Source organism: Gekko japonicus, unplaced genomic scaffold (genome assembly GCF_001447785.1).
Source record: "Gekko japonicus isolate JY-2015 unplaced genomic scaffold, Gekko_japonicus_V1.1 scaffold198, whole genome shotgun sequence".
Classification (NCBI taxonomy): Eukaryota; Metazoa; Chordata; class Lepidosauria; order Squamata; family Gekkonidae; genus Gekko; species Gekko japonicus.
Genome location: NW_015161409.1, coordinates 601,256 through 626,686, shown reverse-complemented (window position 1 = coordinate 626,686; position 25,431 = coordinate 601,256). Strand labels below are relative to the sequence as shown.

The following is a 25,431-nucleotide window of genomic DNA, read 5'->3' as shown; positions in this document are numbered from 1 at the left end:
ATTAGATTGGGAGTGTGTGTCCAGACCAAGTTCACCCAACACCTTTGATTTGTAGACTGGGGATTTTGAACTTAGACTTCCCAGATAGTAGGTGGATACTGACTACTATCCATTGTAGCCTCTCTATTCTTGCACTGCCTCATTGGAGTTGTAGTTATTTCTCTGGGGAAGACTAAAGTTTTGTAGGCAAACACATAGCCCTCAGTCTGTCGTGGTGCCTTCAGATGTTCTTGACCAGCACACGGAGCAACTTAGGTACAAAAGCTCATAATGGCCAGCCATTTCATGTTTTACTGCTTAGTAAAATGCTTAGACTCAAAGCATTGACCATGAGATTTCTGTAATGAATGTCAATAAATCAAAAGTAGGTTTGCAACTTACAGATACACACCTGCACAACACCTGATACTCAAGATTGCTACAGCACAGACATTGACACCAGATTTTGATAGGGTTGCCAAATGGGCCCGGGGGGTGGGGAATCCCCCGCTTCGGAGGCCCAATTTCCGCCGTGGCAGAATTGGGCCCCGGGGGGGAACCCTGCCCCCGAAGCTGCGTCACCGGAGGTGACGCATCCACGTTGCTGACGTTGGAGGCGTGGCTGAGCTCGTTGGGGGGGGAACCATATGGTTCCCCCCCGACAAGCTCGGCCACGCCCCCAACGTCAGCAACGTCGCACGTCACTTCTGGTGATGCGCTGCCGGCGCACGCACGTGTGTCCAGCTACAACTCCTGGACCGCGGCGAGGCTCCCCCGCCGCGAGGGGTAAGTCCACTTGGCAACCCTAGATTTTGATGCAATGATTCCGAGCAAGAGGTGTCAACTTATCAGAGTCTGTTAAATAAACAAAATATTGCAACAGTGCTAATGTTTTAAGCATGCCTTATTTTAAGTTTTAAAAAGTCTTTGTCTGTGTCCTTTATAAAGTTTGTATCTCCGCTACCTGGCATTACATTTTATGACACACGTGGCCCAGCCCGACAAGGTCTCATTTATGTCAGATCTGGCCCTCATAACAAATGAATTCGACACCCCGGTATATATGTTCTGAGAAGCAGATTAAAAAAACAACAACAACCAACCCACCACCTCCCCAAACGAACTGATTAAATAAGCAACGTTTTATAAGTGGCCGAGTTGGTACTTTCACACCCACTAAATAACGCACTTTCAATGCACTTTGCAACTGGATGTTACTCTGTTAAATCGCAAAATCCACTCCCCAAAGATCGCGGAAGTGGATTCAAGTAGCATTACTTAGCGTGTGTGAAAGCGCAACACACAGAGGCTGCTTGAAAAAGCAAGCAATACTGGCGACTCTCTCTGGATTCTCTCCCCTCCCCCCCCCTTTTACTCTTCGCGGACATTCACGTCTTCCGTTACGCTCCCGTCATTGCCCAGCAGGGGGCGCTGTGGGCGGAGGCCATTGGCCACCGAGCGGCGTCGCGCTCTCCCAAGGCCTCTTGAGTCGGGCCTAGTTTTGTTTTTGTTTGTTTGTTTCCCGGCAGTAGCGGGACTGGCGACGCTTAGCGGAGTCGGTGGCCATGGAGATCGGCACCGAGATCAGCCGCAAGATCCGGGTGAGAGAGCGAGGGAGCGCGATGGGAGAGGGGGCGAGTCGGGCCTAGTTTTGTTTTTGTTTGTTTGTTTCCCGGCAGTAGCGGGACTGGCGACGCTTAGCGGAGTCGGTGGCCATGGAGATCGGCACCGAGATCAGCCGCAAGATCCGGGTGAGAGAGCGAGGGAGCGCGATGGGAGAGGGGGCGGCGGCGGCGGCTGGCTGGGGGAGTGTGGGGCGGGGGCGGAATGAAAGGGGCCTTTCTTCACCCCCCGCTTTCCTTTTCTCTCGTGCTGGGCCCAGACCCAACGCCAGAGCCAGCTGGCTGTTCTCTGCTGGGGTGCGGGCGACTCAGAAACTTCTCTGGGACTGCCGCCGAGGCCCCCAACCCCGGGCTCTTCAGTGTACGGGCCGGGGACCCCAGTCCTATATCTCTGTAGGCGCTCGCAGGGCAGATAATGCCGACGCCCGCAGGTGTATACATCCGTGTTGGCGTGTTTACACGTGCACACGTGTTTGTATAGCTCCGACGGCGGAGTAGCTATTCCTAGCCGCCCCGGTGTCGACCATGTCACAATATTTCTGAAGAGACTACTTTTTTTAGTTCCCTTCAATCCCCCTACTAGGTTAAGGTAGAAACATGGGGCGGGGAGACACACGGGCTTTTTAATTATATTAAGCACTGATAAAAATGCATTATGGCGACACAGTATTAACTGCTGTTACCAAAAGGGGAATGTAGGTATATTCATAATACTACAAGTGAACATTAAACCAAGTTTAACCACTCTTGTTTTGCGGCTTCCATTCATTCTATTACAATAGGGATGGCTTCCATCTCTCTAGAGATACTTCATATGAATTGGTGCTTTTCAGCCCGTTTCGTTTAAATACAGAAATCTTACTCATAATTAGAAAAAAAACAATGTGCTTTACCTGGAAGGGGATAGGTACCTGTGCAGCTGTTTGGGGGCGGTGACCTGGGATCAGGCAATAGAATCATGGATGGCCAGATATGTTGCCACTGTTGTGTTGTGGTTACAATGCAGATGAGCACCCGGTTTCACTGTGTCATTAAAATTTGCTATATAACTTTGGGCAAATTGTTCTCTCTCAGCCTAACCTACTTTAAGTGGTGATTGCTTTGAGGATAAAATGGAGGAGAGAACTGTGTGTGTGCCCTCCTAAGCTTCTTGGAGGCAAGATGCAGGAAAATGTGAGAAATAAATTAAAATGAAACAGATAAATTAATTTCATTTTAATGGTTAAATAATATAACCCATTCAGTTAACTAAAAGTCGTCAATATTCTGTCTGATGGAGCAGAAAAGTGTGCAAGGGGAAGTGGGTATGGCACCCACTGGACCCATCTCAATTCAGATTCTCTGCACAGGGCATAACAACATATGCAGAACCTTGCTGTATCAGACCAATATTCCACCTAACCCAGTATCCTGTTTCACACTCTGTCCACTTTGTTATCCTGGAGAGCCAACAAACAGGACATAAGAAGAAGAAGAAGAGAAGAAGAGATTGGATTTATACCCCGCCCTTCACTTAGAGTCTCAGAGTGGCTTACAAACTCCTTCCCCTTCCCCTCCCCACAACAGACACCCTGTGAGGTGGGTGGGGCTGAGAGAACTCTGACACAAACTGCTCTTTTTCAAGGACAGCTGTGCCAGAGCTTGTGACTAACCCAAGGTCACATCAGCAGGTGCAAGTGGAGGAGTGGGGAATCAAACCCGGTTCTCCCAGATTAGAGTCCGCGCACTTAACCACTACACCAAAGGGCCTTCAGATGCTCCCTGAAGAACCAAAGTAGAACATGGAGACCAAACATCCTCTATGCCTGGTCCCCTGCAGCAGATATTTAGAAGTATGCTTTGAACATGGAAGGTAGCCATTGATAGATCAGTCCTCCATGGAAGTATCTAAGCTCCTTTTAGAGCCATTTAAGCTAGTGGCTGGGAGGGAGGGCAGCTTGGTATAGCTCAATTTCGTCAGATCTTGGAAGCGAAGCAGGGTCAGTGCTTGGAAGGGAAACCACCAAGGAAGACTCTGCAGAGGGTGGCGATGGCAAACCGCCTCTGCTTCTCACTTGCCCTGAAAACCACTTGCTGGGGTTGCCAGAAGTCGGTTGCAACTTGATAGCACTTTATACATACATAAACTAGTGGCCATCATGACCTCCTGTGCTTGTTAATTATGTGTGGTGTGAAGGTGCGCTTCCTTTTGACAGGTTGTACGCACACAGGTTCTACGTGTATGATCTGGAATTGTGCAGAATGCAGGATCCTAGATTGTGTGGAGAAAGCCTAGCTGCATACAACTTCTAGCTGGATCAACTTGTAGAGGGCAGGAGTGGGCACAGTCAGGAGGTCTAGTGTGCCAAATCCCCACCACCCCGATTTTATTGGTTTAAACAAAGCTCTAGTCATTCAGTATAAAGAGTTTTGTCTCACAAAATGACAGAAGCATTAATTTGTCCAAATCACCATATTTCTTTTTCTTTTTATGCAGTTCCTGGTCATTGGGAAGCAGTACTCCCAGAGTCCGAACTTGACATCCCATCTCTGTAGGAACAAACTGACAGTGCAGCTATTCTTATCTTACTATTAGCCACACAGCATTAACAGTTTAGTGACCTAGAAACCAACAACCCTCCCATGTCCCCGTTCCATAATACAGATATCTTTTGTGTAACCTGTAGAATAGATGGTATCATTTGAAATGCACCTCAGTGGAAAGTGCTGTCAAGTTGCAGCTGACCTGTGGTAACCCAGAAGGGTTTTCAAGGCAAGAGACATTCAGAGGTGGTTTGCTACTGCCTGCCCTTTGCATAGCAACCATAGATTTCCTTGGAGGTCTCCCATCCAAATAACTAACCAGGGCTGACCCTAATTAGCCTCCAAGATCTGATGAGACTGAGCTAGCCTGGGTTATCCAGGTCATATATACCTCCCCTTAAAAGCATTAAGTAGCCTAGTGCTACAGCTTTCTAAATCTTATTTCTAAATCAACGGACTTAGATGTGTTGTACTTTTTATATCTTCTTTTAGAGTGCTATAAAGGGAAAACTACAGGAACTGGGAGCATATGTTGGTAAGTTTCAGAACAGTTTTGGTTGTTTTTAATAAAAATAGAACATTGTGTTAATTGATGCGTGTCCTTCTATGTGTATGTATGTGCAAATCTACTGTTCTTTGTTATGATAGCAAGTCCTGTATTTTAAAATGTAACCACAGTGTTTTGTACAGCACTTCCCACTTAATCGTCATGGTAGAATAAACGGAACCTGTTGAATTCCTGCATATGCGCGGTTATTAGATGTCCTGAGAAACTGTTAAAGAATAAGAGAGGCAGCCCTACTGCAACTAGCAGCTTCCCCTCTTTCCGTGTGTCACGTCTTTTTAAATATAAACCCTTAGAAACAAGCATAAAAGCATAAAACACCCGTTTGGTATTGTACAAATAATTTTATAAGCAGAAGAGCAGATATAGTACCAGTGCCAAGAAATACTACACATAATTTAACAGATATGGTCCTCCTTCATGGAGATCTTTAAGAGCAAAATCAAAAAGTAAATTGGAAAAGCCCAACATCAAATTTAGTACACAGAACCTGTACGCTAATGTAAACCTCCTTCCATGGAATTCCAATAATAGAAAATTGTCATAATACTTGGCTTAACAGGTTTCTGGTTGATGACATCTCCATCAGATAGATTATTTTTCTGCATTTATATTGTTCCTTTTAGTGTGCAGTACATAGGATAATCAGATCTACTCCAAAAGTGCCTTTTTGCCTGTAAGAACTCTGTACAGGGTCACCTTTGGCAGGGGCTGTTCTTCTTGTCACTACAGCCTTGTAAGTTGCGCTTCGGAAACTTCTGTCTGCCATAAAGGTCCAGAAGGAAGAGACTTTCTCTGTTTTGAAATGTGCGTGCCCTGTATTTAATATACTCTCTTCTCTCATTTTTGTAGTAAAACCAGAGAAATACTTTGACTCCTTGAGGAAATAGGCTGTTCACTGGAAATATGTGTGTTACTTAAACTCTATAGCTGTGTTCGGAACAAGCTGTGCAAGTCCTCTGGTTTGTCAGCTCCTCCTCCCACATGTAGTTTTGATATTGAAGACTTCTGTATTCCCTGCAAAACAATAATTTACTGCGATTTCTGGACTGGACAAAACGGCAAACTATGCTTTCTGCCCTTACCTACAAAACAGGATTAAACTGGGAACTTTCAAGGTTTGTTCCTGTAGTTGTTAGAGTCTCTGACCGGTCTCAGGCCATGGAACACATGATGTAGTAAACTTCCTGGAGCTAAGCAGGTCTTTATTGGATCAGTGCCTGGATGGAAGACCAGCTGAGCATCCTGTCTCCCCTGTCTTAAATTCCACGGAAGAATGGGAATGTATATGTATGCTAATCCTTAAAACTAATACTGGTGTTATTTCTTTCAAATAGATGAAGAACTTCCTGATTATATCATGGTCATGGTGGCTAACAAGAAAAGCCAGGAGCAGATGACGGAGGACCTTTCCCTCTTTCTAGGAAACAATACTGTGAGATTTACTGTATGGTATGTTTATTATCTATTTAATTATATGACTACCAGTGTAGTCCAAAGCCCTCTTCCAAATCCATGGTTTTAGGAGGCTGTAACTCTAGTTAGGATTTCTACTAAGTTTTTCATTGTAAAACTTTCTGCACAGGTATGTGTCACTAGGTGTATCTAGGCAAATATGACCATTCCACGTAGATTCTGTAATGCAGATGGCTAGGAGAGGGTTTTTGGATTATGTCCACAGCTGCTGAGCATAGGCGTTTGTCCTGGGGTTGTAAGCTGCCCTGAGCTTTACTGTAGGGAAGGGCTGCCTAGCAAGTCTAATTTAATAAATAAATGATATTATATGTTTGTGTACTTACCTTAAAATATATATCCTGCAATTCCTTTACTCAAAAGGTTGAGGCAGTTTATGATTGTTGGCTCTTCAAAGCCGTTGCTAGCATCCCACCATTCTAGTAGGCAGAGTCTGAAGCCCGTCTCCAGCCTAAGGAGCGTTCCTCCTGTGGAAGCGGCTCTTTCTCTGGAAGGGGGACCACTCTGGTTGGAGGAAGATTGCTAAGCCTAGAGGAAGGCTTCAGACTTTGTCAGCTGAAGGGGTAGGATGCAAGCCAAAAACCACAGTTACAGTCATGACAGAACAAACCATTTATAATGGCAAAACCAAAAAGCAAATCCCAGTACTCACAGACAGCAACGTAAATCCACAGAAGCCTGAACAAAAAGGGGGGTTCCATATGGTAACTAAAGACTAGGAGGCAGGTGAGTAGCTATGGTGTGAGATTTCCAAAAATGATATGCCACCGTGGAAAAGAGGAAGAGATTGGATTTATACCCCGCCCTTCACTACCCGAAGGAGTCTCAGAGCCGCTTACAATCTCCTTTTCCTTCCCCTCCCCACAACAGACACCCTGTGAGGTAGGTGGGGCCAAGAGAGTTCTTTGGAGAACTGCTTGTGAGAGAACAGCCCCGAAAGAACTGTGACTGACCCAAGGTCACCCAGCAGGTGCATGTGGAGGAGTGGGGAATCAAACCCGGTTCTCCCAGATTAGAGTCCCTGATCCTAGCTGCTACACCAAACTTGCTCTCCAATTTCCTGATAGCCACCCATCTCACCTCTGAGAAACAATCTCACATGCCGGACAGGTGTATAAAGGGAGTAAAGATCCTTTAAACTGCCATAGTCACAAATTGTCAAAGGCTTTAAAGATGATAACTAGCACTCTGAGTTATGCTCAGGCGCAAACAATGTAGCTCTTTCATTACTGGTGAAATATATTCTGAGTAACTAGCACCAGTTAGTAATCTAGCTGCTACATTTTGCACTAAGTGAAGTTTCCAAATAGTCTTCTAAGGCAGCCCTAAGTAGAGTGCACTGCAGTAGTTCTGTTTAGATGTGATGAGCGGATAGGTAACCATGGCCCAGACCATGCTTGTCACACCAACTAAAGTTTGGCAAAGGGCCTAAGTGTCACAGAGGAGGCCTGTACCTCCATCTCTCAGGGCAGGTCTAATAGCACACCAGCGCTGCAGATTCACCCCTGCAGGGGGGTGCAGTACCATCCAAAACAGTCTGATCCCGTAATCCGTGATTAATATCGCTGATCAGCAGCAACTGGGTCTTGTATGAACTGAACTTCAGCTAGCCTGGTACCTCTTTGAGTTACAGGTTCAGAATGTCTGGTGACACACCTGATTCAGTGGAAGTGGAAAAGTAGAATTCAATATAGTCAGCATATTGATGACTCTTCTTTCCAAATATCTGGATGACCTTTCACAGGGGCTTCATGGGATACAAGTGGCAACAGTGCAGGACATTATAGCAGAAGTGCCGGTGATCTGAGTTCTTTAGCTGTTTGTGTTGATAAAATGGTTGTGTGACAAAATGATCTCATAACATTTATCACCCCAAGTAGTATGTGACTTTGAGAGCTTCATAACTGATGGAAGGGTTTGAAGTCAAGTTTCTGGTGTTTCAACCCAACGGTGCCTTACACTGATCCCCTTGCATGTTCTTCTTTGATGGTAGAGGTCACGATAAAAAGTGGATGATGCCTTCAGAATCTTCATTTAAAACATTCACAATGTAGGTTAAATAATTTTCTTCCTCTCCCCACCCTCCAGGCTTCATGGCGTGTTAGACAAACTCCGGTCTGTAACTACAGGTAAGTAAAGGAAAGGTCTTGTAACTGGAAATGAAAATCTTCAGGTAGAGAGAGTGTTCAGACGTATTCATATGCAATTTTCGCAAGATCTGATGCCTTTAAACACAATCCCCCCAACACCCGATAGGCAGTTGTCTGTCAGGTGCAGCAGTACTTACAGGGTGCTTAAAGCCACGAGGGAGCCCGCCCCAGCAGTCTACAGGGAGGTCCTTCAGTAGAGAAAAAAAAGTACGTATGTCTCACTTCATTTTTTACACTACAGTCTTCTCCATTAGAATTCCTTCAACAAATGTTACATTTCAAACTTTACATCATCAATATTATAACTGGATTTACGGAAGTTAAATACTGTAGTGAAGCACGGGTATCAGGCTAGTTTATATATAATCACTATATCTAATTCTCAACATGGTCCCATTAATGGATACTTAAATACTTAAATCCAGAGATTGGGGCTATGAACAAATAATACATATCTTTCTACAAACCTGAGTAAAACCTCAAGTTTGCAGAAAAATCTGAAATCTAAGAAAAAGGGGAAAAGGTGGGGTAAATCCCCTCAAATAATATAAGCAGCACCTGTAGCTTTAAGGAAGAAATGCCTTCAGTGGCTGTTTTTAGGCTGCCTCAACAGTATTATTGATGTTTCTTGGTTTTCGTCAATAAAAGGCAGGAAGAGGGGACAGAGCCCTTTCCAGGGCTGTTTTGGCCTTTAAGGGAGGACTCATTGGGGCTACTCAACTTGCATTACTCATCCAGGCCTGGCTACTGTTCAGCAGCAGCCACTTCATAAAAGCTAGTGTGGTGTAACAGCATTTCAGAGACTTTCAGAGAGCATTTCAAGTCGCTTTCAGAGACTTTCAGAGAGCATTTCAAGTCACTACTCTGATTTGGAAGCTCACTGGGTGACTAGTAAGCTTCCAGTTACACATTCTCGCCCTAACTTATCTTACAGAGTTCTTGTGAAAATAAAATGGAAGAGAATGATATAAACTGTTCTGGGTAGCTCGGGAGCCACATGTGGCTCTTTCACACATATTGTGCGGCTCTTTCACACATATTGTGCGGCTCTTTCACACATATTGTGCGGCTCCTGGCAGGGTGGCTGGGAAAGCTAAATATCATTAGCAAACAAATATAATTGAACAAATACATATCGTTATCAATATCTGCTTTTACCGCTTTTGTTATTATTTTTGTCAGTCTCATTTAATGTTAATAAAAAGCAAATTTGCATATTTTTCAATAAAAACGTGTGTAATATTTGTTCATGTCTTGCGGCTCTCAAACATCTGATGTTTATTCTTTATGGCTCTCATGTTAAGCAAGTTTGTCTGCCCCTGTATTAAACTCTAAACCTGACAGAAAGGAAGTTGATTCATTTGAAATGTGGTGTTGGAGGAGAGTGTCACAAATACCGTGGGCTGCCAAAAAGACAAGTAGGTTCTAGATCAAATCAAACCTGAACTCTCCCTAGAAGGTAAAATGACCAGACTGACCATGATTTGGTCACATAATGAGAAGACAAGAGTCAGTGGGAGAGACAGTAAGGCTAGGGGAAGTTGTGGGCAGCAGGCAAAGTGGAAGACCCAGCACAAGGGGGATTGGCTCAGTCAAGGGAGCCATGCCCCTCCGTTTGCAAGACCCGAGCAAGGCTGTTAACAACAGGACGTTTTGGAGATCATTCATTCATACAGCCACCATAAATCGGGAAGCAGTTTGATGGCACTTAATGCACAAACAAACATTAAAATCTACACCAGAGTACATTGTGTGGTGATTTTATAAACTGTTGTAACCGTAAGCTAAGATCAAATATGCTTCTTTCCCCAGAGCCTCCCAGCCTAAAAGCCCCAGAGTCTAACATTTTTGAGAACAACCTGTCTTTGGGCAAAAGCGATTCAGCTGTGAGTGAGGAGAGGAGGGGGGAAGAAATCCTGCAGCCTCTTGCAGTCTCAAGTTCTTGGCCAGAAAGGACTGACACCAGAGTTTCAACTAGCTCCCAAGACCAGAGAGCTGTTGCTTCCCGGTAAGGCTTAATATATTAGTGGGACTGGGAGTTGGGAAGTCCCTGGCTCAGATCTCAGCTCTGCCACGAACTCACTGCGCAGCCTTAGGTCAGTCACTGTTTCTCAGCCTCCATCTGCAACAGGGTACTAATAATATTGACCTACCATAAAAAATAGTTATGCGGACTGTTGAGAGGATTGTCTGTCTGTCCCACCCCCATATGTGGGATGCAAAGTTCTCCTCCGCAATTTAGTCCTCACAACCACCCTCTGAGGAAGGGTAGTCTGGGAGAACGGGGGTCACTTGCACAAGGTCACCTAGTCACCTACATAGTTGAATACGAAACTGAATCTTGGTTTTATTGTTCCTAGTCCAGTGCTCTGTTTTCTATACTACACAGTCTGTCAACTATCTAAATAAGCATCATTTCAGTATGAACCTGAAAGAAGTCTGGCTTGGACAGTCCAACTAGTCCAGCGTTCTGTTCTCCTTGCCAGCCAGATGCCCCTGGGAATGATAAGGAGGGCATGAAGCTTTGCACATTCTTTGTTCCCAAGGCCCGGTATTCAGAGAGATGCAGTCCAGTATACCTGCTAATAAATATCACGGCCGTTCTTGGCAAAAAGCTCCGACTGTTTTTAGAGCAATGGGAAATAACTAACCGACGAGATGGAGGACACAATCCTTCAGCAGAATCTTCTGCCTGACACTCATGAAGATGAATGGGATCCGTGGCAACAGATTATGCTCTACAAAAGCTACTTCCTCTCCGTAATTTACCATGTTTACCAAAAAAGATTATGTAAGATGATCCCCCTACAAAAGATTATGCCCCAAAAAGTGTTTTATTACTTCTATGTGAATTTAAGATGATCCTCTCTTCTTCTTGAGAGCACATATCAAGAAAAACCTAGTTGTCTTTTCAAGTAAATAGGGTATATTGGATTTGACTTACTGAAAGAAGACATGAAATTCCTAGGACTTAAAAGGGGCATCTTGTTTCTTCAGTTTCTCAAGTTTTTCTTCTAAGGTATTATTTTTTATATAGGAAAGTGACTTGATATTCTGTCTTCTCTCACACAGGCAGTCTTGCCAAGACGGCTCCACCTCCCTCTTGATGTCCACCGTGAAACCTCTAAGGGAACTGTCCCCCTTGGAAGCCGTAATTGACATTAAACCTGAACCGGACGATCTCATTGATGAAGACCTCAATTTTGTGCAGGAGAATCGGTTGCCTCGGAAGAAGCCCCTCGTCACAGTGACGTATGGTTCTTCCCGTCCATCTGTTGAAATCTACCGGCCCCCGGCTAGTCGAAGTGCAGAGGCTGTCCTTTTGCAGAGGCTGCCACAACAGAGCAACATACAGACTGGCAAGCCGCTCGAGACACGGGGCAGCAGGTCACTGGAAGCCCTCCCACTCTGCAATCCAGTCGCATTTGGCAGCTTGGCCGAGAGTTACAGGCCCCCTCCCAGATTGAACGCTGATAAAATTAGCAGTGAGGTAAGTATGTAAGCCCAAACTATGCTGGTATTTAGCACGTACTCAACAAACGGAGGTCACCATGGACACCTGGAGTCCCCTGTTCTAAACTTAGCTAAGGTAGTCAAAAATACTCTCATAGCTGGCATCTGAACTTTGTGGCATCCAGACTCCAGCACTTCAGTGCCTAGGAGGTGAAAAGTGTGTGTGCGCGCGCGTTCATGCACTCTTAGCCTTAAATAGGAGAAGCCGGAAGTGGCATAGTTGTGGCCTTGTATGATTGTCCTGCAGAACTGCAGCCTGCCAAGGCACATTTAATGCCTAGTGTTTGACCCTTGGTTTCAATCTTTATACTTTCAGAAAAGCCATAATTAGGGATGGCCACAGTCCAAGAAAATGAACGTTCGTTTAGGTTCGTGGGTTTCCCAAACTTTCATGAACCTTTCCATTTAACGGATCTGGTTGTGAGGTTCGTGACTTTGGGTTTTTCTAGAAACACCCCCCCCCCATGGGTTAGAGATGCCAAACTTGCAGCAAGTCTCCAGCAGACTCTCCTCTACCTGCCCTCCCAAGTTTGGTAAAGATTGGTTTAGGGGGGCCAAGTTATGGCCCCTCAAAGCAGGTGCCCCCAGGAAAGTGCTGTCTGGGGAAATAACAGCTGCAGGTTCAGGAGTGTGTTGAATGGACCCCTTGCAAGCAAGAGGCATCAAACTCGCAGAGGGTGCAAGGTGAAAAGGGGGGAGGAGTATGTCAGATGTCCTCCCTGCAAGCTAGCAGCATCAAACTCACAGCAGACCTCCCTGGGATGCCCCTCTTTCCGGCCTCCTAGTTGTGTGCAAATTGACTTAGGGGAAGGGGGAAAAGATCCCGAGGGTCCAATGCGCAAAGGGGGGGTAGGAGTGTGTCAGATGGCCTCCCTGCAAGCTAGCAGCATCAAACTCACAGCAGACCTCCCTGGGATGCCCCTCTTTCCGGCCTCCTAGTAGTGTACAGATTGACTTAGGTGAAGGGGAAAAGATCCCTAGGGTGCAGTGTGCAAAGGGGGGAGGTTTGTGTCAAACAGCTCCCCTGCAAGCGAGAAGCATCAAACTCACAGCAGACCTCCTCGGGGTGCCCCTCTACCTGCTCTCCGAGTTGTGTGCAGATTGGCTTTGGATTACAGTTCATCTCCAGATGCAGTCTGCTCCCATAGATCAAAATAGGAGCTCTCTTATTGGCAGCCAGAGCTGCCTGTCAGCCTTTGGAGGGCCGTTATTGGTGTTTCCAGAGCTCCAGAAGGGCTGTAGAAGTCCATCCCCCCCGGTTGCCTTGACATTTAATGCCTCAGTGCTGAGCTGTCTGGCCCATGGACTGCTCCCATGGACCAAACGGACCACCTGGAAAAAATTGTAGTCCGTTGAAAACGCATACTGGGCGAACAGACCATGAACCGGTCCCCAGTCCATGACAGAATTAGATTTGTGGGCCGGTCTGTGCCCATCCCTAGCAGTAATACATTGCTGTGTCTGCTGCAGAACCCCTTTGGGTCAAAGATGCTTCTGAAAGTAATCTTGGGTGCACAAGTAGTGAACATGGCACCACTGCCTTGAGTTCTGAGAGCGTTCCTTAGAACAACTCCAGCAGGCTACTGTGGTTATGTTTTGAGGAAGAAGTTCAGTAACAGTAGTAGTCGTCGTACTGTTTCTTGGAGAAGCTTGACTATAATTACCAAAGTTTTCTTGGAGGAGCTTTGATTAACTTTCAAGGGAATTCAGGGTCCTTCAGGATGTAGTTTGAAAAACACTGTACTTTTGATGATTAAAGTGAAAACAACCTTGCTTGTTCATCTGACAGCCGTTGTTAGTATTCTGTATGCTGTAATGTTGAGTTGGGTAAATCCTGGCTTTCAGATCCCTGAATATTTTAGCATTTATCACTGAATCAGCCCAGCCATCAGTCTTCTCGGGCCTTTTGTAACCTCCATGGTATAAGCTTTCATGTGCAAGTGCACTTCCTCGGATAGAGTGGAACAGAACCTCCTCAACCATTACTAATAGGGGGTGGGGGCTGTTGTCGGGAAGGGCCATTTAGAGTCAAGATGCATAAGTACTGGGTGATTATAGCTGAGTTTGGATGTAAGAAAGATCTATTAATGGCAGTAAATTAGCATACAAATACATGCGTTAACAAACAGGTGTGGGACCGAGGTTTGAGTCCAATGGCACCTACAAGAAAGTTCAATTCTGGCTACAAGCAAGAACTGAGAGACTTAGTATGTACGCTCCTTCAGATTCATTGAAACAGATTTCCTCTAAACTTACTTAGAATCAGACCCTTTAAAATAGTGTGGAATGAACAAGGCTTTTAAAATTGGAATTGCCATGGAGTTCCCCACTCGGGAAGCTTTTGGTTTGACTTTCTGCTTCATATCCCTGACTAAGAACAAGGATGAGAAGTTACCCTGCTCGTATTTAATCTTTTGATATCCGGGCTTCTCCCATTGCCAGCACTGTTTTCTTCCCTTGCATTAAAGGAAGAGTTACTAAGTTAGATACCAGGAACCCTAACCCTTCACAACAAATCCTTCATCGTAACAGTTCTTCTTACAGAGTTGAGATTGCTGCTCTTGACAACTGTGTCTGAGCTTCTTGCAGCCTGTCACAATGTAATTTGCTTTCCTCCACTATGAATGTGCCTGTCAATTCCACCCTCTTTCTGCCATGTAATTAATGGCTTCTAGCACCCCTTGTGTGACAGGGTGATAAGGCAATCCATGTCATCACATTCTGGGGTTCATCAGGTTGCATTGGGTAAGGATGACTAAGTGGTTGGGAGTATAAATAGCGTGGCTTGTTTAACACAATTCCTCATCTTCTGTATTTCATACAGAATCTAATACCAGCTGTCACATTTGGAATCTAAAAATCTTAGTCTGTTTCCTTTGGGATGAAATTTTCTGACCTTCCTGGATAAGGAAGGTATACAATTTCCATACCCATATATAGACGGAAATGTATGCGTAATGTTTGCTCTGTTGTTCAGGGAATGGGGATTTCTGTACATGCGTTTCTGCCCTTCTCACAATGCCCTTTTCTGCCATTGTGCATTTTATATTCTTTAAAAAGTCAAACAAACATGAGTTCTGCAGAAATTGTAGTCCTGGGTTTACAACCATGTATGTGAATCATGCAACTTAAAGCAAAACAAATGAGGGGTTTTGTTACTTATTTTGATTTCTGACATTCATGGCTTTAAGAATTCTGGAATTTTAGTACAAAATACAGTGCAAGCATGCCACAGTGCCACACAGAAACCCCAAAAGACCAACAGGAACAACATTTATACAGGCCCTGCCCTGTGTAAATTGATGGTGCACCCAGAAGTCCAGGGATGTAGCAGGTCAGGCCAGGGTAGAGTTGGGTAGAGTTGACTCTCTCTCCCCCCACTCAAGCAAGGAAGGTGGTGTGCAAAGCAACACCATTAACCTTGCAGGCTGCACATGCATGCAGCAATTGGCTGAAACTGGCCTCCCCCCCTGTTGGCCTTTTGGGGTTTCTGTGTGGCATTGTGGCATGCTTGCACTGCCACAGTGCCACTTGTTCTGAAGTGTGCCACTTGTTCTCATGGCAAACAAGCACCTCCCAAGACAGTTCACTTTCCCTGAGATTCTCTGGGAGAGTCTGACTGCTTGGTACTGCCTGCTTGCCTGCCTTAAGTGCTGCTGGCTGGGTTTCCCCATTGGAAACAATGGAGGTAATGGGGGTAACCTGTTTGGGTGCCTATAGAATTGAGCCCACTGGTCCAATTGCTTTGGTACACGGGGGTTTATGTGGGGAGAGGCTCCCGAAGCTACCCTGAAAATTTGGAGCCTCTCCCTCAAACCCCCTCCCCCCCAGAGCCTCTAACAGCACCGTGGGAAAAAATTAACTTTCTTTCCCACCATAGAGAACAATGGAGGGGATGGGGGCAACCTGTTTGGGGGCCCATAGAATTGGACCCCCTGATCCAATGTTTTTGAAACTTGGTGGGTATCTTGGGGAGAGGCTCCAGCAGCTACCCTGCGAGCTTGGAGCCTCTCCCTCAACCCCCCTCCCCTCCAGCTCCCAGAATATACCCTATGTTTTCACCATTGACTTCAATGGCCCATAGGATATAATGGGGCCGAATTGCCGCCGAATTTCGGCAGCAAGTCGATTCAGATCAGAGAATCTGAATCAGCCCGCAACAGCTCAGAAGGGGCTTGAATGGGCCATTTTCGGGGGTTCTACCGCAAGGTAGAATCTGGCTGTGATTGGTACCGTAAATATGGTGCAATGCTGAGTTATACATGTGGTACTGATGTCCTAATGTAGAGCAATATATACATAATTTTTCCCCGTTTCTGGACTTTTACACCTAGTTCAAGAACAGCAGTGGATGTTTTTTATTTAGGGTGAAAATTGCATTTTCCCCATGTTGTTCTAGAGATTACAGGTTTCTTCAGGGCTTTCAACTTGTTCAGTTATTATAGAAGGACAAAATAATGCCTTTTTAACTGACATGAACATGAGAATTTCCCTTTTCTTTTTTCGTGCAGAAAAATCAATGATTATTGAGCTGTCCTTTTGCTTGCAGGAAGAAAACGCCAGGAAAAGGAAGCTGCCAGTTGTGAGCTCAGTGGTCCAAGTGAAACGGTTCAGTAATGAAGGGGGGGAGGAAGAGGAGGAGGAGGAGGAGGAAGATTATAGCTTGCGAATGGGAGGCATTTCCAGCAGCGTGTCTGTCCCTGCGAAGCCTGAAAGAAGGTACTGGAAGACCTACATGTTTGTTTGTTTTACAAAAGCCAGTGAATGGAAACATTAAAACAGAAAATCAGTTTCCTGAAAAGGCACACTCTGAAGTACTAAACGGGGAACATGAGACCTTTCCATGGAGCCATTCCCAAACTGTTCCTGAATGCAAGATGATATAGTGCAGGATCAAGTGATGTCATAGAACTCACCTACAAATAAAAATATCAGAAGTATTTTTTGGATGCAGGTCGTACCATTTGACTATTTAATGCATGATTTTTACAACAGATAATTGCTTGCTTTGCTCGTAATGGAGGGGGGAAAGCATCTCAGCCTTAACTTTGCTATGATCTGAATGCTTTTTGGTTAGAGACTGTTTAGTCATTGTGTTCACATAAAAAGATCGGGGAGGGGCCGTGGCTCAGTGGTAGAGTCTCTGTTTGGCATGTGGAAGGTCCCAGGTTCAGTCCCAGGCATCTCCAGTTGAAAGGATCGGGTAGTGTGAAAGACCTCTGCCTGAGACCCTGGAGAGCCTCTGCCAGTCTGAGTAGACAGTTCTGACCCTCATGGTCCCACAGGTCTGACTCAGGATGAGGCAGCTTCATGTGTTCCTGCAGCTGGAGAGATTTGTAGTCGTATGCCCACCCTGGTCTTCACTGCCACCAGAACAGAGGTCCAGTTTTTGAAGTTGCTGGGCAGTTCAGCATGTGTTAGCCTTATTTTTGCAGAGCTGTCCATTGTCTGAATCTCCCCCTGAGGTGAGTACAAGACTCTTTACACAAGAGAGCAATTCAGTCTATAGGCATTTGGTCCACAGAGCAGTATAGAATTGGGGGGGGGGGCATACCTGACCAGAGGTGAATCTCCAGAAACTCATGAGATATGGCAGTAGAGCATATGCTTTATATTACGAAGGAAAGGAAGAATATAATTGCGATACCATTAATTGCTTTGCCTGTTATCTCTTGGGTTCACTCTTTCTAGGCCTTCACTGCCACCTTCCAAACAAGCCAATAAGAATTTAATATTGAAAGCAATATCTGAAGCTCAGGAGTCGGTTACAAAGACAACCAATTATGCTACAGGTAATTATTTGTTACATGATCTCTGAGCCTAGTTCAGTAGGCCCAACTGCACCTCTGTTGTTAAAGAAAGAAAGACCGTTGGACTGTCATTTAATATTACAGTTCTGTTGATAAGTTTTGACTGCAACATTGCAAGCCAAAGTTTGCTATCGTGGCATCCAACAATACGGCAAGTAAGGCAGAAGTCCCGCTTGCCAGGGAAAAGCCCCATAATTCTGCTTAAGATGGCATATAGACTTAAACTGGTTTAACAGTCATTCTTTTTTTCCCAGGCAATCCTGGGGGCTGCGGGATACCAGGGAGATGCCCAAACAGAGAATTCCCTGCACTCACACCAAGCTGCAGTTCCCAAGACTCTTTGGGAAAAGCTGTGATCGTTTAATCATACACATCCAATATAAACTTGTAGCGCACATCTGGCCTTAGCAATGTAAAATATTTATATTCCATCTCTTATAACCAGAAGCTTTTAAAAGAGCTTCACATTTAAAAGGACAGTATCAAAACAGTAAAAACTCACAAAACTCCAAAGTGGAGAATATCAAAGCCACAAATGCCAAGCTTGATGTGGTGGCCATGCTCATGGTAGCCTTTTAAGAACATAAGAACATAAGAGATGCCAATGTTGGATCAGGCCAAAGGCCCATCCAGTCCAACACTCTGTATCACACAGTGGCCAGAAATACTAGTGCCATCAGGAGGTCCACCAGTGGGGCCATTCTTTTCATGGCGTGCAGAATTCTTTCCCCCACCCTGTACAGCCCCACACTTTGACCCTTGTGGTGTTCCTGGGCTCCACAGATCAATGGGACCACAGTTTTAGGGGGCACAGAAGGTTGCAGCAGGTCGGAAAGCTCCTGTTTATGTAGCACAGCTCTGCTTGCACTGCATAGGATCCGAGTACGTTTCTTTTCCCTGAAAACTCCTTTGATTAAAAACTGCTATTATTATGGCCCATTTTAATCGGGGTTTTAGAAAACATAATTTCTTAGAGATAAAGCACAAGGGGCCTTTGCATAGCTCTCTTGACCGTTTGTTTGATCTGCGGAAAGTTGCACCAAAGCAGACCGTTCCCGTGGCTCCCAGAACACGAACTACCCATGATGAGGCCCTCCTAGAAACAATGAACATCCAGAACCGGCCATCCAGAGTCGACACCCAGATACAGGAAGACGAACCAAAGGAACAGGCGCTGGAGAGAGTCCCAGGTAATGCCGAGAATGCCACTGTGTTACCATACAAAAGGCAGCACTTCTCCCTGAGGGCTTGCGCCAGGCAGATTAATCCCAGCTGGTATGTGGACTTTTGCCGTTCAGCCTGTTCCGTGTTACTTACTGCTGGAAATCTCAGCTCGTAAGAGTCTTGGGTTCTCACACACCCCTCCCCATGAAGAGAAACTAACACCTAATCCTTGTTTGTCTAAATGCATTATTTGCCTAATTATACCCCTCCCCCCGTTTCTTTTTTAAATGCAACATGCAAAATTTTGCTAAAATTTGTACATATCATTCTACAGAGAACAATTGTGGGAGTTGCCCTCTCCTTTCTTCCCTATTCCTCATGAAGGAATGAGGAAGGTTCCCTGTTGATTTGAAAATGGGCCTCTCCTTAACCCTGTGAGATAAAACCAGATATGGTGAGGAAGGAGAGTAGCCTTCCATTAGATTGAATCCAGAAATGTCACGTCCAAACAGACTCAAAGAGAGAGCGAAATCCACAACCGTGGGACCCTTTGTAGGAATCAGCTGAGCTGGATTGTAAGGGGAGAGGATTTGTCTTGTGGAAGCGAAGGCACCTCCGAAGGATAGAGTTGTGGGGAGCTTTTCCCAACATGCATCTCAATTTGGATTGAACTGGCTTTCCTGAACTGTTTCATTCTCTGTTAATTTTAGGAACTCCGCAAAGACAGCTCTTTTCCCGCCTCCAGGTTGAACCAGGCATCGAAGCAACATGGCAGAAGACCTCAGGTGAGCCAGAGTCCTTTTACAAAAAAAAGTTTGCCTTGTGCTCTCTAGTCATGTCTCAGTTATCTTTCTATTTTAGTTATAAGACACAATGTGTAAATGACAATGGGCTAGTTATCACACACACACACACACCCAGCCCATTTCTTCTGGGGAAATGGGTTCTGACCTCTCCTGCCGTATGTAGTTTTATCAGCACCAAAAAAGGGGCCAGTCTGCATCCATCCTTATGTGTCTGTTTCTGATGCTGACGCTGGTTTTTTTTGTGGTGAAGAAAGTATCTGAGGAAGTGTGCTTTGCACACGAAAGCTTATACCCAGAATAAAACAGTCTTAAAGGTGCCACTGGATTCAAACTATGTTCAAAGAAATATAAAGTTACGTTATTTCAAGGTGCAGCATCCTATAGAACACGGAGGCATGTTTAACAGAGATGTTCAGTGAGCATGGATGTATTGTCTGTTGTATCCTAAAGGCCCACTGGGAATTTCTCTACAAGTATTTATTTTTATTTATTTGTAGTATTTTTATTCCGCCCTCCCCACGAGTGGGCTCAGGGCGGCTTACAATGATTGGCATGTGTCCCCCCCCCCTTTCTCTGACTGGCTAGATCAAGCAAATATGCCTTTGTTCATGTACCTTTCATTTCAGTGGGGAAACTTCTGGTGCTGTACCAACGCTACTAGTGTTGAAGAAAACCATCTTGGTTCAGACCTTTACCTTTGTTCATGTACCTTTCATTTCAGTGGGGAAACTTCTGGTGCTGTACCAACGCTACTAGTGTTGAAGAAAACCATCTTGGTTCAGACCTTTGGTTTTTCTAAAATATATTTCCAAACAAAGGACTGGGGGGGGGGCTGCTGTCAACTCTTGAGTAACTGTTACTGCTGTGCTGCAAGTAACGGCTCGGGGATTAGCCACCCTGTTGGGCCCCCCCCCCCTTTATTTTTCTCCCAGTGCCGCTCATGTCTGTGCCACTTACTTTGGCCAGCTAGGAAATGGCAAAAAAAGGATTCGATAACCATAATATTTTCTTGTGGGTAATGCATGCCTGGCTCCTGCACTCTCACCCCCTTTTTGTGAAATAAAGGGTAACTGGCTCCAAGGCCAAGTGAAAGAGTGCACCAGAAGAGCACGTGCAGCTGTGCTAGAGTGAGGTCATCCGTCCTAAATCCAGTGCATCTGCTTCTTTAGCTCTGTCCCCGACTACACACCACTTCGACGTGTGCTTGTCCTGTCTTACAATTATCTTCACGCTCATCCCCATTTTCCGATTGCACCAGAATAATCCTTAACATTTGCACCCTTTTCTCTGCCTCAGATTATTATGACTTGGAATCAATGGTCCACACAGACACTCGGTCATTTATCCTGAAGAAACCTAAGCTGGTTGAGGATGTTGTGGTGCTCCAGAACCTGGAAGGGGGGAAGAGAACCGCAGAGCCCTTGCAGGCACTTCCAGGGCGACTTATACAGCCGCGGTAAGGAGTGGCTCCTTGGGATTTGACCACATTGCTGCTCCTGGAGATCATTCCGCCAGGCAGGTTACAAATGATGAGTTTTGGTCTCAGGCGCAGCCCGCAGAAACATCTCCTCCTGTACTTTCGTGGGTTTTTGAGAACAGGACCCTTGCTTGCTTTGTTATAGAGGTAATGGTCACGGCGAATGGCACTCGTTATTCTTTGCTCATTTGTTTCACCTGCCCTCAAATTGTTCATTTAAGGCCCTTTTGGCAACTCATTCCCAAACTGCATGCTGTGGGGGAATTTCTTGAGTGTTGTAAAGGCAATCTAATTTACTTAAAGGCTCCTGGGATCCCAAAGCCCTGCCCCAAAATGGTTGGAATCAGGTAACTGTTCCCCATCTCTGCACTAGTTGTCATAGACTCATTTTGGATGCAAAGAGGCAACAGGATTTCTTGCCTTGAGAGGCTGGCTGTTGAATCTCTTTGTAAGTCACGGCTCTGGGCTTGTCTCTGCCCATCCAGGAGGCACAGCCAGAATGGAGACTCATGTAGAAACTCTTTAATGCAGTGTAAAAGTAAACTTTTTGGTACCTAAGAGTAATGAGTGCCTCCCATTTTAACATGGGAGGGGAAGTGCCCCTCAGCTATCAGCAGTTTGGGGGGGGAGGGAGTGGTTTAGGCCTTTGAAGAGTAATAGAGCTCTGAAAAGGCAACCCCCCGGCCTCTTGTAAATGAACTGTCCCTCTGTCATGAATTGTGCCAGACTGTGGTTGTGTTGATGTAAGGGACTGCACTTCATTCTGTGGTCTCTTTTGGTAGCTGTGACCTTTCTTATGTCCTTTGCAGAGAGCAGCTTGCGCAGCCCGAGAAGCCAGCTAGTCCCAAGTTCATAGTCACCTTGGATGGTGTGCCCAGCCCTCCCGGGTACTTATCGGATCAAGAGGAGGAGGAAGCGAGTCCTATGGAAGGAGTCAGACCGGTCCCTCCCAAAGCATCAGCCAATAAGGGATTAAGAAGCCTTCGAGCGCAGCAGATGCACATTATCTCCCGACAGCTGGAGACCACTGACGGTAACCCTCTTGTCTGCAGTGGATAAGCCTCTTTGGGGTAGCTGGATTGAGAAGCATCCTTGTTAGTCTCCTTTCTTTGGCTAATTGGCCCAGGAGCACAGTGGCTGAGCTGCAAACCAGATTCCCTTTCTGTCGGACATCTCTGCACCACATGTCACTTTGAGGCAATGGGTACATTTTATGGGCTTCAGTCGATGATTTCCAGACTATGTTCCAGGGACTCCTGGAGTTTGTGGGGAGCTCATCAGTGAACAGAAATCCCTAATGATGAACAGCCTTCCCTGTACATGTGTGTGTCTTGGCTGTGCTTAAGGCTGCGAAAAGGCAATTTGGTGTAGTGGTTAAGTGCGCGGACTCTAATCTGGGAGAACCGGGTTTGATTCCCCACTCCTCCACTTGCACCTGGCTGGATGACCTTGGCCAAGCCGTAGCTCTGATAAGAGCTGTTCTTAAAAAAGAGCAGTTTCTGTCAAGAGCTCTCTCAGCCCCACCTACCTCACAGGGTGTCTGTTGTGGGGAGGGGAAGGGAAAGGAGTTTGTAAGCCACTCTGAGACACCTTTGGGTAGTGAAGGGCGGGGTATAAATCCAATCTCTTCTTTTGGTTTGGTGCCCTGCTGAGGTCTGTGCGTGCTCTCCTGGGCTGTGGCCCAGAATCTTTTGCAAGTTATTGGAGTTAAACAGCAGATACCATGTGTGTGTGTGGGGGGGGGAGAGACAGGACAGACAATTCAGTGAGGATTCTTCCGATGTAGAAAGCTTGAAATTGTCTGGTCGATCTGTTTAATTTTTTTGTCCATTTCATTTCCTGTGCTGCCTTTGTGAGAAAATGAAACTAGCTTGCATTTCCTTCCCATATTACTCTCTCATGGTATTTGCAGCATGTTCGGTTTCTGTCCTGGAAGAAGCAGGTTGACATCACTCTCCTTAAATCTTGGCTTATTGTGGACAACTAAGTGGTTTACATGCATTTCTTCACTATATTTATTGCCTGCCTTTTAGCCATTGTAGTTCCCAAGACTGTTTATGATTAGACGAAATGAAAATACAAATCAGTTGTGGTGGCAGCAGCAGGGGATACCATAGTATGTATGTGTATGTGAGACCATCTCCATGGCACTCCCAATGTTGTGGCTTTTGCTACTTCACAGGGCCCATGGTCAGGTTGAAGAAGAAGAAGAGATTGGATTTATACCCTGCCCTTCACTTGGAGTCTCAGAGCGGCTTACAAACTCCTTTCCCTTCCCCTCCCCACAACAGACACCCTGTGAGGTGGGTGGGGCTGAGAGAACTCTGACACAAACTGCTCTTTTTCAAGGACAGCTGTGCCAGAGCTTGTGACTGACCCAAGGTCACATCAGCAGGTGCAAGGGGAGGAGTGGGGAATCAAACCCGGTTCTCCCAGATTAGAGTCCGCACACTTAACCACTACACCAAACTGGTTGGGGAAATGCCCCCCCCCTCACCTGCTGGTTTATGAGAACGATTTCAGATTCTGCTAGATGGTTATGGAGATTGAGTGTTGTCAGAACCACACACAGTGAAACAGCATAGAAGGCCTTATCTTGCAGTTTTCAGTCAAGTATTGGGTATATTTGCAATGTTCCTTGTAGGAAACTAGAGTGTTTATAACTTTTCAGTGCCATACATATGTCAGATATAGCTATTGTAGATGCTAAGTTATAAATGATGAATGTTATGTTGTTAAAGCAGTAAAATTAGTGTAGGTTGGCTAGAACACTAAGTATGGCATATACTTCAATTTCTCCCCAAATATCTGTCCTCCCCCCCCTTCCAATAACCCCACTGTTTTCCCATGGGTACAAAATTTCTGGAAATTTTACATCTCTAGCGGGCCGCGCTAAACTTGAAAGATACCCAGGAGAAACGAAAACTAAAATGAGACAAGAAAATGTATAATGTTAAGTCTCCTCTCAGGGAGAGGGAGGGTTTACAATTGTGTTATAGCTCTATTTGTTTTGTAGTTTACGTACAGGAAAATAAATGATACAGGTTTGTGGGATTTTTCCTAATGAAATTCTCACCCCTTTAATGTTCCACCATTGCTCATCTAGTCTTTCTCACACCTGTTGCCAGTTTGGCAATACTTCCCTAATCCCATCCTAGAAAAATTTTGTGCTGTTCTTTTATGGGTTTGTTGGTTTGTTTATTTTTCTCCCAATAAAAGCAACCCTTAGGTGGAATTGTTTAGAGATCAGGGTAGGGTAAGTAACTATGATCATCTTTGATAGTATAAGATGGCATTTTAATAGAGATGGATTAAGACAGTATCAATTACACCGTTAAGCAGACTGAGGTGGCTCCTGTATGTGGCAGATTTTGGGCACCATAAAGGGGGAAGACAAATGGACAGTTATTAAATATTTTGGCACTTAGGTCAGAATGGGTGCCAAAATGCCTTGGGCTATCAGATGAGTTTTGAATGCTGTTTGGGAAGTGTCACAAGGAGGGGGGTTATATACTCCCCTTGATGGGCTCTCTAATTATTCCGAATTTAACAGTGATATGAGTTACTGGATTTCTTCCCATATAATGTTCATGGTTTCAGTTTGTGTAAATAAGACGTACGATGTAAACATCCTTGCATGTGAACAGTGGGACTTGGAATTCAGCTTGGATGCTGAGAGAATGCCTCTGCTTTCTTCCCACAGTAGATATGGAGGAGGTGGCCGTTCTTCAGAAAGCGGAGAAAGTCCCCGAGCGCTGCAAGTACTGGCCTGCCTGCAAACATGGAGATGAGTGTGCCTTCCATCATCCGACTCTACCGTGCAAGTTAGTGCCAAAAATCTTCTCGGGGCTAGTTGATCAACCTCCAGCAAAAGCATCTGCAACACTTAGGGACGGGAGGCCATCGGGATTAATCCCGCTCTGCCCGTGGCATGGGGGGCTGGGGAAAAGCCTCTGGTGCACTGCTCGGAAAGCCTCTCTAGCCAAGGAGGAGGCAGGGCTGCCTGGGGCCCCCACCTGTGAGACTAGCGGGGAGTTGGGGACACTAAATTCATTATCCAGAGGCCTCAAAATTGAATCAGGTTTTTCCTGATCCGTTATCAATTGGACGGGCTCTTTTGCACCCCTGGTGATCCCAGGAAGGCCACCCCAAAATGGATCTGAAAAAAGTTGACCCCTCCCCCCACTAGTTGGTGATTTGGGCATTGGGCTCCACTAGTACTCATAGGTATGCTTCCTAAATTTTCATGCATTAAATAAATAAATAAATAAAATTTGGGGCCCACATTTGAACTGGGGTCTTGTCTTAAATGTGTAGGCTGATAACCTTAGAGTACATATGTTAGAAAA

The 25,431-nt window shown here is 45.5% G+C and overlaps 1 protein-coding gene across 4 annotated transcripts in view; it reads left to right on the top strand.

Annotated features, from left to right (window-relative positions):
- The first annotated feature begins 1,563 nt into the window (after positions 1-1,563).
- Positions 1,564-25,431, top strand: part of ZC3H14 (zinc finger CCCH-type containing 14) — a 32,281-nt gene continuing 8,413 nt past the window's right edge. For 2 of the 4 annotated variants that reach the window (XM_015426723.1, XM_015426708.1), the window contains exons 1-13: positions 1,681-1,730; positions 4,617-4,659; positions 6,027-6,141; positions 8,251-8,291; positions 10,125-10,320; positions 11,385-11,802; positions 16,375-16,544; positions 17,517-17,617; positions 18,670-18,825; positions 19,510-19,584; positions 20,902-21,061; positions 21,892-22,115; positions 24,786-24,906. In XM_015426723.1, coding sequence (XP_015282209.1) covers positions 1,695-1,730; positions 4,617-4,659; positions 6,027-6,141; positions 8,251-8,291; positions 10,125-10,320; positions 11,385-11,802; positions 16,375-16,544; positions 17,517-17,617; positions 18,670-18,825; positions 19,510-19,584; positions 20,902-21,061; positions 21,892-22,115; positions 24,786-24,906 — 1,856 coding nt within the window. In that variant the 5' untranslated portion in view covers positions 1,681-1,694. Of the gene's footprint in view, positions 1,581-1,680; positions 1,731-4,616; positions 4,660-6,026; positions 6,142-8,250; positions 8,292-10,124; positions 10,321-11,384; positions 11,803-16,374; positions 16,545-17,516; positions 17,618-18,669; positions 18,826-19,509; positions 19,585-20,901; positions 21,062-21,891; positions 22,116-24,785; positions 24,907-25,431 lie in introns of those variants that run through there. The other 2 variants (XM_015426729.1, XM_015426715.1) reach the window with 2 other exon arrangements.